The following is a 13017-nucleotide window of genomic DNA, read 5'->3' as shown; positions in this document are numbered from 1 at the left end:
TATATGCAAACACTTACATGATAAGACCCACGTTTTTTTCTTCTTCTTATCAGGATGAGGTGAAATTTAGAACCTCTTAATTTTATCAAGGACATTTCCATGGGCATTCTATAAATGTACTGAATATCTACCCGCAGATGATGTGTGTGTAAAAAAATTCATTCTACAACATTCCCAAGCCAACATGGTTGTTCCAGCCTTCCCTGACACCATTTTGATGCATGCTTTGAATTCACATAATATGCAATTGACCCTATGCCAGCCACATGCTTGGTTAAACATACAAGTCTATACTGCCATTAAAAAGCTCTAGGAAGTTAGAAACTGTTTTTTTCCCCTTTGCAAGCATCACCTACATATGGATGAAACAATCTTTACTATGAAGTGGCATGGGTACACTTTTATTTAGCAATCTGGTTTGCAAGAGAACATTTCTTCTGATGCAAAGATTATGCCCTCTCTCACATTCTCTATTGTTAAAAGGAATACACTGTAAAAGGAGCATTTATTTTAATTCTACCTAAAGGTGAAAATTTGCCACTCTGACTTTGAAATGCCTTACAAGAAGACCATACTAGGAACACAAGAAGCTGGCACCTACTTCATTGTAAGACCACTCATCTATCTAGATCAGTATTGCTGGCACTGTCTGGCAATGGCTCTCCACAGTTTCAGACACGGGTCTTTCCCAGACCTACCTGAAGAAGCCAGGGATCAAAACTGAGACCTTCAGCATGCAAAAGATGGTTTTTTGCCACTGAGCTATGGCCCTGAGACAATTAACAAGGTAATTAAAGTTCCTGCATTTGTTTAGACAATGTGGGTTCTACAGCATTATAATTAGCTTAATTCAAATCCTTCTAAGCACTGGTTAAAAGATAAAATGTGTGGAATTATATAAAAGCCAAACAGAGAAAACAACGAGTTGTGTATTTTGCCTCTTCCACAGCACTTTTAAGCCCCAGTGATTTAAATGAGAAAGATTTAAATGAGAGTTAGCATGGGCTATCTCTCCAACTGAAATAAGTAGGATGTCAAAGAGGTTAACTTTGATTGCACTACCACGATCAATACATTTGCAATGATTTTACTGGTTAGAATTTAAAGGACAAATTGTTATCCTATAAAACATATAACTTAGGACCAACCAATTCAGAAAACTTTATTTTATGACTTCTCGGTTGAGAGCTGATTTTGATACGTGCTGAATTCAGTAAGTAGAGTAGCAGCCAACTGTAATCCTTCAGTGCGTCTCTCCCCACTCATTGCACAATAAACCAATCAGGGAGGGAATATTATTAATCCCACATCATGTAGAGCTAGGAGCTAGATATCTGAAGCAGATGGCCATATAGCATATCCGAACCTACAGCATCACACAGCCAACTCACACCTCTGTATGACAAGGTAGTCATTAGACGAACTCATGTCATGCGTATAATGAAAGCTGAAACAACTTACAGAAAAACATGTAGTCTGAAAGCACTGTATATGAAGGGGGGAAACCCTATGATACTTACAGCCAATCATCATCATAGCAACAGCAAAGATTTTCTCTCCATCGGTGGTCGGTGCAATGTTCCCAAATCCAACACTTGTAAGACTAGTCATTGTAAAGTATAACGAAGATATATAAACAGAATCCTTGCTCGGTCCTCCTTCCCATCTTCCAGTTCCTGTCTTGTTAAACTGATAAGGTGATCCTATGGATTCCCCCAGCTGGTAAAGCCAACTTTCGTTTCTTATTTTGTTTGTATCCTCATTGATAACTTCGTAGTCCCCGATACTGTACCAAATGCAGGCCAACCAGTGGGCTGCAAGACCAAAGACGCAGACCAACAGAACCAAGACAGCTGCTCCATATTCAATATAATGGTCCAGTTTTCGAGCCACACGACCCAGTCGAAGCAGCCTGACTACTTTAAGGGAGCTGAACAGACTACTGATCCCCTAGAAGAACAAAGCAAAATAGCCTGTTAACATTTGGCATTACATGATGTAAGGTTTTCTGACAAAGATAATGTGAGCACACAAAAAAGATGTGTTTACATGTCCAAAACTAACTCTAGGCAGACCAAACTTGTAGTTCACTTGGAATCAGTTGTGTCTAATGTATAGTTCTATAAACTGGCAGAAAAATGGGGACAAGAGTCCCAGTCCAAAGAAAGTTAGCTAGGCTTTTGTCACATTGAAAATAAAAGGACTCAAGTTAGCAGGCTATTAAATTGGCCCATTGGTTTCAATAGGAATTATGCATGAAAACTTTCCCTGAATTGGGGCTAGATATGTGCCCAAACTGCAGTTCCAAATGCAGTTCGAGCACTTTTAGGGAAATTCTAAAGGGAACATTAAGAAAAAGGAGAGCAGGTCCTTACCTGTTCTCCGCAGCCCTATTCAGCTTTGCCCTTCTTTTTCTTAAAGTTCCCTTTAGAATTTCCCTAAAAGTGCTCGAACCATGCTTTGAATGACATTTTGGGCACATTCCTAATTGGGACACAAGGGCTGAGCAAAGAGTAAGAAATTACTCCAGAATTCTCATTGCATGTGTGCAGTGCAGTCACCACAGTGCTGCAAGTGGACAGGAAGCCCATCAACTGTTTGCAGTCCTTCCCATATTAGGCTAACCTGGATCCCATTTTGCTGATGCAATTAGCTCAAGAAATTGATGTGGCATGCCATATAAGCCTACTCGTTCTTATTACTTTAATCATTATTATCATTATTTAAATATTTGTCCTCTCAGCTTGCTTTTATGGACTTTCTTAATTTCTCATCACTGCATGTGCAAACCCTTGCCAAAATAAGCTACAAAATAATTACATTGTTTCAGCAAATGAATATTATTTCAGAAAAAACTCAGTGAATGTCTATAACTTAAAATTAATACCATGAATATTAAAATCCCTAAAATCACCACTGAAAATAAGAAATGAACTTAAAATCAGTGTAAATGTTGCATGTAGATTGTTCCTATTATTCTTCCCTACCTTGTCCCCATATAATACAGAATCAATGCACTAATTATGTAACCAGCATCAGTGATGCCAACAGTGCTTGAACAAAATCCCCTTCAGTGCTTCCATGGGAGATTGCTACAGTTCTTTCTATTCTACAACATGATGTGGAGTCTTGCAAGCAAAATACAAAGTGAGCATCTTTAAAAGGTCAGTAGGCCATTCCTTTGTGTGTATTTTAAAATTGCATACTACCACATAGCTCAAAAGGGTTCTCAGGGCACTTTACAGCATAAAATGCAATTAATCGCTAAAAATACAGCACATTAAAAGCTAACAGCAGCAGATCATTCGTATAAGTCTACAAAATCCAGATTTCACTGAAGAAGATGGCTTTCACTAGCTGCCTGAAAGGCTATACAAAGAGAGTCTGACCCACCTAATTTGGGAGAGGGTTTCCATACAAGGATGCTATCACTGAAAAGGCCCCGTCCCTTATGTCAGTCAACCTGACATCAAGTAATGCTACAATTCAGAGCAAGGAACAATCCATTAGGGATGTGCATGAACCTGTTCCGAGGCCCTTTTACAGGCCTCCGAACAGGTCCGAACACTGGCTGGTTCAACGAGTTCAATGGTGGTGGGATAACTTTAAGGGTGGGGGAGGGTGCACTTACCCCTCCCTCCACTCTCCCCCCGCCGGCACTGGTTTGAAAACCAGTCCAGCGAGGTGGCAGCATACCTCCCTGCCTGCTCTTCAGACTGGAAGTAGGCAGAAGTAGCGATCGTGCGTGCGCACATTGGCGCGCGCACACGCACCCAACGGGCACATACACATTCGCTACCTCCGCCTACTTCCAATCTGAAGAACAGACAGGGTGGCAGGGAGGTATGCTGCCGCCCTGCTGGACCAGTTTTCAAGTCAGCGCTGGTGGGAGGAAACCGGAGGGAGGGGTAAGTGCACCCTCCACTGCCTTTAAAGTTATTCCACTGCCACCATCGAACGGGCCCCCGCGGTTCCGTGCACATCCCTACTATCCATTGACCAAAATACACAGGGAGGGCAGTGTTGAGGGAGTGGAGCTTGTACAATTATTTCTGCAAATCAAACTGTCTATAAAAATGATAGAAAAGTCATGGGGGGTAAAACCCAATTATTTGTCTAACCATCTCAGGTAGAGAACACACAGTTGTCTTTGCTGATATTATCTTCTCAAAATCTGTGCTTTCCTTCTCTTTCCCGTGAAAACCCATGCTAGACACATAATCTAATGAGGAAATGATAGTTTGTTATTCAGTCACCTGCATCTTTCCCCCCACCAAGTTTTTTCCCCTTAAACCAAAAGCTATACATTTCAGTGGCACAACAGGGGAGTTCATTCCCCTTTGGTCATTTTTCTGTTGCAAATGGTTTCCGAGAGGGTTTTTCTTTCCTGAACAGAGGAATGGGGGAAGGGACAATATTGAACAGTAAAATGGCCAAAGGAGAAATGGATATAGCCTCTCCCCCCATTCCTCTGCTCAGATTCACAGTCTCCTGGAATTGCTTTAAAACTAACAAGAGAGAGTAAGGTCCCCTGCTAACTGAGCAAAGAGGAACCTTTAAAGCAGGCCTGCTCAGCTTAGGCCCCCCAGCTGTTTTTGAACTAAAACTCCCATATTGGCCACAATGGCCAATAGCCAGGGATTATAGGGGTTATCCCTCCAGTTCCTTCAACTACCATTGCTTTAGAGAGCTCAAAGGGATGGGGGCCATTGATACCATGATCTCCCCAAAGCAGCAGTGGCTGCAGGATCACCTGCTGGACCATAGAGATGGCTCTGAAGAACATCTGCCCTCCCAGTTTACCCCCATTGGCCACCTTTCAGGAGAGCAAAGACAAGAGTAAGATACCATCATTGTTTGTTACTGTAGTGACCAGCCTCCCCTCCCCTTCTATAGAGTTAACTGGAAGAAAACCCTTGTCTTGACTGGCAGGCTGGTGAACTCCAGGGCTCAGCCAATCAACACACCAGGTGGGTGTGACCTAGAGAGCTTTTGCCAAGAAGAAGGGAGTTCTTTCTTGGAAGAAGCTAGGCTGGAAGTGCACAGGAGGTCATGTGGCCATGGAGGTTGGCTGCAGGAGAATAACTCTGCAGATCCTTGAATGACAGGAGGACAGGAAGTTTGGATTCTCATCAGGAGTTTGGTGAGTTCAAGGCAAGGAGACAGGACTTATGTCTTTGGGAAGTTTAGTATAGGGGAAAGTTTGTTTAGTCAGACTTCGCATTAGGAATGTTATATTTCTTTGGTGTGGGGGCTTTTGCATATTCCTGATACTGTTCTATTATTGTTTACCTGTAACGTAATTAAAATAAGGAACACTAGCCTATGCCCACCCTACCTAGGGTGTTCCAAAAGACTCTATAAGCATTTAAGCATGAATTCAGACAACCTATTTTTGTAATCATACTAAGTATTCTTAATTGTATTTCAAGCTGAGAAAGCCTCAGACAGAAGCAGTCTGTACTAACTGAATAAAACGGGGGGGGGGTGTTAGTTCTTTTTTTTATAAGCCTCTCCAAGTTGGTTTTAACTCATGAAGTGGGGTTTCTCTGGTGCAAACACATCCTCAAACAGTCAGAAGCTATCGATTTTCTCAGCACGTGTAGGCTTGCATGTGGAAGGTTTTTGTACTTGTCCAAGAGCCAAATTAAGAGAGTTTTTGGGAGGAGTTATCCCACCCCAAGCCCAGAGAGTTTCTGTAGACAAAAGGGGTGGTGGTGGCAGCATTTTGAACCTACCAATAATACATAATAGTTTTAGGAGTAGCCTAGCCAGGCAGCTCAGCAGGGATGATTCAGCATTTCTTTCCATCGAGCTTGCTCTGAGACAAAGGCTTTAATCCTTTAGTTACCATCAACAGTACCTGGTATTATGGTTCGGTCAACCTGAGGGCAAGATGATCTGCCTATAAATAGAATTTTATTATTGTGAACTGCTTTGAGAACCATGATAGCTGGCTTATATTTATTATTTCTCTATCTAAACTGCCCTGAGCCATTTTTGGAAGGGTGGTATAGAAATTGAATCAATAATAATAATAATAATAATAATAATAATAATAATAATAATATAAATCTTGGGAAATAAAAATAAATACCTATGACATTAATGTTAATAATGGGAATGAGTGTTTGTAATACTCTTGAGGCCAATTTTCTTAGGAATACTATAATGCAACATGGTTCTGAAGTCAATCAGAGTGGGAACATTGCCTTCTGCTCTCACCCCAGGGGGCTTAGATGGTGGCCACCATTGTTAGAAGGACCACTGTCACCCCAGCAGTAGGTTTCACTCCCTTTTTGCCAATTTATGAAAATAACCCCCAACACATGTGCTCTAATAGCATCATGTGTCAAAAACCCAGCACATCATGATGTCATAATTACAAGTATGACATCATAAGCTATTTAGCAGGCAGCAACTCACACAACTGAATGAAAGGCATGCTTTACCGATTTTGTGTATCACGTTGCATAGTGTCATTGCAAACTTCTGTGTCCAGAACCGTCATACTTAAGCTCTGATTGTGGTTTATGACTCACACATTTAGATGGTGGGAAAATGGCAAAAAACTAATTACCTGGCTGACATCTAGTTAGATTAAATAACAGCCTAGCTAAAGATTTGAATAATAGCTTGTTTTCTTTTCTAAAGATTTTTAAGAGAAGAAAAAGTCAGCATATTTGAGGCCATGAAATGAATACAGTTGTGCTTTCTTGCTTTCTTGAGTAAATTAAAAGTGTCCTGTTTTAATGAACAGTTTTGGAAAGAAAATTATTGCATAATTGTGGTCATTAGGTTTTATGGAAAAGTTTGTTCAGTCATGCTTAAATATCATTTCCTCCAACATTTTAGTTTAGGCTTGCCTAATGCAGTGGAAAATCATATTTTTTAATTAATATATGTTTTTATATTAACATATGTCACTGGGAAACCAGAATTGCTGCATTTTCCTTTTGAATTTGTCATAATTACATTCCTTCCGTATTAGAGGAAAAAACATATGCAGATTCTGTTGGATGCTTAAACAAACCATGAAAACCTCCAGGGTCTTGGTTAATTGAGCACAAGGGGTGGGGGTAGGGGACCAATGAGTCAGGAAAGCAGGGCAATTTGCAGACATTTAGAAAAATGGCCGACAACTGTGCAATCTTTTGTGCTTACTAGAGTTAACTACAACGCAAATAAAGCATGTACACTAAACACTAACTGACTCCCCAAATGTACAGATAATGTTCATTTTTATTTCACTGAGATAATGCTTCTCATATGAAAACTCTTGGCTCCAGTCCTGAAATCACCTACTTCTCATTAGATCAGCCCCAACAGTTTAGTAAGTAGTTTCAGGATTTTAGAAATACCAAGAGTCTGATTAGAACAAGAAGTGGATCCCCTAACAATAAAGAGGGATAGATAGTGAAGAATGTTCTATATACATAGATATTCACTGCAACAGAAAAAAAGCCCGTATCTGAAGGTGAAGGGCTTTACCTTTGCCAACCCTCTCTAGAGGTTTCTGAGCTAATTAGATTCAATGTTGTATAGCCATGCTGCTGATGGTCAGAATTGCCTGCAGGCCAAGAAGTGGTACTAGTCATCAGGACAGCGTTCCCTCACCTACCTCAAAATTGACCAGCTGCCTTAGACTGTGGGGAGGGCACTGCCTTGCATTATGCTAGTAATTTCCAAACTGTGCAACAGGGCACTCTAATCTGCTCTGAGCGAGTGTACCCTGAGAAATAAATATTTTAAATACACAGCCTGCATGCACTGGCTGTAGGAAGTATTTCCAGTTTATGTGACATTTCCCACTACCTTGCAAAGTTAGAGAAAAGGAGAGGAGTTAGACAGATCATGCCATGCACTACACAATGGGGCACTATCACTATGGGGCATGCACTACACTACAGGGGCAGGCTACTCTTGGATGGGTCTGAGTTTCATTCTAATTAAATATGGGGACAGATTCCAGGAATCTGGCGTACAAACTTCCCTCTCCCCCATGTAGAATAATGCCCATCACTAGATAAATATAGTGAATATAAATATGACAGCCCTTTGGTTGACAAGCTGTATTCCCATGGAGTTGTAAGTAATGGTTATTAATGGGTCAGTGTCAAGGTTTACCTTTATACTATTCAGTGTTTTTTATTTGTTTGAAACGAGGGTATGGGTTCACTTATCAAATTGAGAGATGAGACAAAGTGAAGAAGGATCAAACACTCGGGATTATGAATTATTCTTGATAGGCTGGCAAAACAATATGGCATTCTATGAAGACAGATGTAAGGTAAGGCAAAAGAGGAAGAATCAGACACTGAGGTCATTCACCTGATTGCTTGACCTGGGCTGGGGAAGGCTGAGGGGAAAGCAGGATCATACTTTCCTTCCCCCATATGACCACCCATTCCCACTGATCCACACTGTGGCGAGTGGCACAGTGCTCCAGAGGTGGGAGGAGTGAAGCCCAGCCAATGCACCTCACTGAGGATTCCCACAATGCACTGCATGAGCAGTATGGTGCATTGTGGAAATTCCTGAGGCTGGGTCGCTCCTTTCTCCAGACTCTATTATTTTAATGGCTGCTGGCAGCCCAAAGGACCTGTGTGCCCACACAACCTACCTCATTTTTCACCTGGGTACAAAACATGGACTACCTGTCGGAAGAGCCCTGGGATCTCAACCAATCCTGGCAGTTCTCACAACCAGCCCTACCTGGTCAGAGCAGTGTAGCCCAGGTAGGGCTTGTCATGAAAACAGCCTTACTGCCTGACAACCAGACTAATGCTGTTTGCAACAACAACAAAACTGGCACAAGCAACAGGAGAGAGGTGACTTTCACCCGTCTCCCCTTTCCTCCAGAACCCACTGTGCCTCCAGAAAAATATGTCCCTGAAGGTCCCACAATCCTCAGAGACATTTTTTCAGAAGGCACAGTGGGCTTTAGATGGCAAAAATGGCCTCTCCCCTGTTAAGCATGTGAAATGTTTTTCTTAGACTGGATGTCAGCTATTGATTTGAAACTGGTAGACAGAAATACTTTTTTAAAAAGTAGTACAAGTATTTCTACTGGGAGTTATAAGGGAGAACTACCTAAAGGATGTTTCCAGTGTATACCCCAGAATCAGTATACTGAAGCCTGGACAGTTATTGTTCTCTCAGAAATTTTCAGCTATCAAGCAGATTGTTCTGTAGAATATTTACTGTAATCTTTTTAAAAATTCTTCCTGTTGATGAACTATCAGATGCAGATGCTTTTCAGTGAGCTGAGGTCAGGACAAGGCAGAAGAAGAGCAAGGCAAGGAGGGTCCATATCCATCAAGAGCATCCTAGTTGCTCACACCAGCAACCAAGCTTGAACTTAAGAAGCATCACCAGGTTGGAGTGAGCCCTGGGATAAAAAGTGAAGATGAGCACGAGGGCCTCTGCCGCCTTCTCCTCCCCTCACCCCACTTATGTTTTTGCTGCAGAAGAACTGCAAGGACGTGAAGAAAAATGAAACATTCTTTCACTCCTTTGCAAATAATATCACACCCACACCCCATGCACACAAACACTTTCACACACACACTTCCCTTGGTTCCTAAACAATTTTTTAACACATATACCTACTACAGTCGCCTCATATATTCACACAACATCAACAATGCTTCTGTCTTTCTTATTCTCTCTCTCTCTCTCTCTCTCTCTCTCACACACACACACACACACACACACACACACACACACACCAAATTTTCCACAGGAAGCTGTCCTAGATTTTGCCTCAGGACTTAGAGGTAAACTGAATCCAGTTGCTTAGTGTTTTTTTTAATGGCAGGGAAGGAGAGAAAAGGTGTAGTATGGGTTTACACTGTTTAACAGGAGAAGAATTCAAAAAGGAACCCTAAGGGCCTTTAATTGAAGGTCTTTTCAGCTCTGTCTGCTTCAGCATGGGAGGGGGGTGAGGAGTATCAGGCAGCATTCCTCCCTTACCCCCTCCTAATGACTGGCTGGCTGATGCTCAGAATCAGTTCCCTTCCTGTTCAGCCTGTCAATCAAACTGAGGGAGAGGTGGGCTGAACCTGAGCACGAATCAGCCAGTCAGGAGGAGAGGAGGAGGGACAGATGCTGCCTGATATTCCTTCCCCCTCCCCTCCTGGAAAGGTCTCATCTTGCTTGAAACCTAGATGAGTTCTTCAATCAGGACCAGTGAGCTGGAGAGAACAAAGGGGCCCCTTCCCGCAAGGGCTCAGGGACATTTTGTTCCCTGCTGCCTTGTTTAAGTATGCATATGTCCTTCCTTTGAAGGTGCTAGGGCAGTGAGAGAGTCTGGGAGGCAAGCAGGGGAGTGTGGGCTGTTGCCCAACCAGCAGAGCCCCCTCCTTCAAGGGCCCAGGGACATTTGTTCTCCCTCACTTGTTTTGTTAGAGTGACACTCTTGACCTGATCTGTTCCAGGTGGAAACATTTTCTTGATCAGTGAAGCTTGTCCCCCTAAACTTCCCTCTCCTTTTGCCAGTGAGATAGTAACACACAGGATGAACTTCCTCAGATAACCATTTCAGAATATACTGTGGGAATGGATCACAATAAAATAGCAATATATGCTCATTTTAGAACTATAGGGGAAAGATTTAGGGGAAAGATATTAAGATGTTCTCAGATATCAAGAGAGAGATTCTAAGGAAGTTTAAAATGTAAGCAATAATTTATATTAAAAACATTGTTCCCCATTGCTATTGACAGCTACTTCTTATGTAATAAAATTACATCTGCTGAGTTCAACAGATATATTGTTAAACAGTTAACAGAAATTCTTATCATAATCCTAAGCATTGTAACTTTTTTAAAAATAGCTGAAATATCAGTGAAAGGCGACAGAACTGCAGCCCAAGACTGAGCAGTTTTTTCCACTCTAATCTGCCTCCTGCATCTCTCTGACCCTCTTCTTTCCCACATCTCCTTGCCTCTATGCATTGCTAGCTCTCTTTCCTATCTGCCCCACTTCTGCATGTACATAGCTCCTTCTTTCCCTAAGCCCTGTTCAAGGTTTTTCCCCAGCCCTCAGTTTTCATTGGCCCATCTGTCTTTTAACTCCCTGATTTTTTATGCCATCACTTGTCTTTAGATTAATAGGACATGATAAAATCACTTTGTATATTTCAACATTCCTGTCAGCAACACAAAAACATTTAACAAAACTTAGCAGGTACAAGCTGAGCATAAAAGAGGTTACACAAGAAGGTGATTTTACTCCACTTGACTCTTATTTCTCATCATACATGCACTTGAGCGACAGTCTGGTCTACAAGATTTAAAAATCCTCTCTTCCCGACTGAATTGGGGTGTGTGTGTGTGTGTGTGTGTGTGTGTGTGTGTGTGTGTGTAGTGACTCTCTGCCATGGCTGTTGCAACAGGGTGGGTGCTAGGGAGGGGAAACCAACTTACCATTCCCAAGAAGTAATACAATATTCCCAAAAAGTAATACAACATAGTACCATCAACATCTATGCATCAATATTACAAATTGGAGCGAAAGCTCTTGGAAAACAACCCTAGGAAGGAAGGAAGGAAGGAAGGAAGGAAGGAAGGAAGGAAGGAAGGAAAATAAATACTGAGCCAATTCTGAATCGAGCTAAGGATAGCTCACACATCACAGGCACTAACACGCTATTATGAAAACGTTCTAAAATATACTACATTATATGCGACTACATAAATATGGCTATTATCTTCCTCAGCAAACCAGTCCCTTGTGTACATTTGCCCAAGTGTTTAGGTAAATAAAAAATGCATGGATTTTAACTTCTGTTTATGCCTACCTCAACAAGATGCTAAAAGCTATAGTGAGCCGTAGAAGCATAGCTGGAAATGCCCAGTTATTGCTAAAAGCGTAATCTATCACAGTTTTTTTTTAAACTCAGAGTGACTCATGAGAAGGCAGGAGTTCATCTTCTCTCTGTAGTGTCTAAGAATTCTATTTTTATACCAATTGTAGCAAATAAAACAGTAATCACTAGAGGCACAGTGTAGGCTTCTCAACCTTCTACCTGTAAGTACAGAGCTGATGTGGTATAGTCCACCACAAAGCTGCCAGGATACCCTGGGTCCTGTCACTATTTTTTTTTTTTTAGCCCACCTTAGATCACAGGCTTGTAGTGAGGTTGAAATGGGATGATCCCCACCGACCCTAAGCTCCCTAGAGGAAGCATGGGAGATAAATATGTAGTACACTGCTCTGGGCTCCTTGGAGGAAGAGTGGATATAAATGTAAAGAATAAATAAATGTACTAAATAAATGTCTCCCGTCACATCTAAACAGGGTCTGCCCTGGTTGCATATGGATTGGAGACTTGATGTGTTAGAACTGTAAGATATTCCCCTCAGGGGATGGAGCTGCTCTGGGAAGAGCAGAAGGTTCCAAGTTCCCTCCCTGGTGGCATCTCCAAGATAGGGCTGAGAGAGATTCCTGCCTGCAACCTTGGAGAAGCCACTGCCAGTCTGTGTAGACAATACTGAGCTAGGTGGACCTATGGTCTGACTCAATCTATGGCAGCTTCCTATGTTCCTATGGCACTGAAGGCACTCAATGAGAATATATAAATCCCAGAATATCACTTGTATAAAATGACTTTTCAGCTATAAGGAGCTCATGCTGGCCTGAACCATGATCCAGGTCATTCTGTACTCTACCAGATAACAAACGCCACTCTCCAAAGTCTATGGTCCAGGTCTTTCCCCAGCACTGCTATTCCTGCTTCCTGAACTGCAGAAGTCAAAAGATGAGTCTAGAATTGCAAACATGCAATCTATGCACATTATCCAAGGACAATACCCCTCAATGAATTAAACTGGCCACTCTTCAGAGCTTTTGGGAATATTGTTTTTAAAAGAATATTAATGAACATCAAGATGTGAGAAGCTAGTGCACAAAAGGATGAATAAACCAATATGATGAACACAGTTAATTTGAAGCAATTAAGAATGTTTTTCTGTGGCTCTTGTAAATTAAAGCTACAAATAGTACCTAGTACTA

The 13017-nt window shown here is 41.7% G+C and overlaps 1 protein-coding gene across 12 annotated transcripts in view; it reads right to left on the bottom strand.

Moving 5' to 3' along the window:
- Nucleotides 1-13017, bottom strand: part of KCNH1 (potassium voltage-gated channel subfamily H member 1) — a 429320-nt gene that overhangs the window by 299172 nt on the left and 117131 nt on the right. For all 12 annotated transcript variants that reach the window (XM_053310371.1, XM_053310400.1, XM_053310445.1 and 9 more), the window contains one exon: nt 1521-1950. In XM_053310371.1, coding sequence (XP_053166346.1) covers nt 1521-1950 — 430 coding nt within the window. The remainder of the gene's footprint in view (nt 1-1520; nt 1951-13017) is intronic.

This window comes from Hemicordylus capensis, chromosome 1 (assembly GCF_027244095.1).
Source record: "Hemicordylus capensis ecotype Gifberg chromosome 1, rHemCap1.1.pri, whole genome shotgun sequence".
NCBI lineage: Eukaryota > Metazoa > Chordata > Lepidosauria > Squamata > Cordylidae > Hemicordylus > Hemicordylus capensis.
Note: the sequence above shows the minus strand (reverse complement) of the source record. Positions and strands in the feature narration are given on the sequence as shown.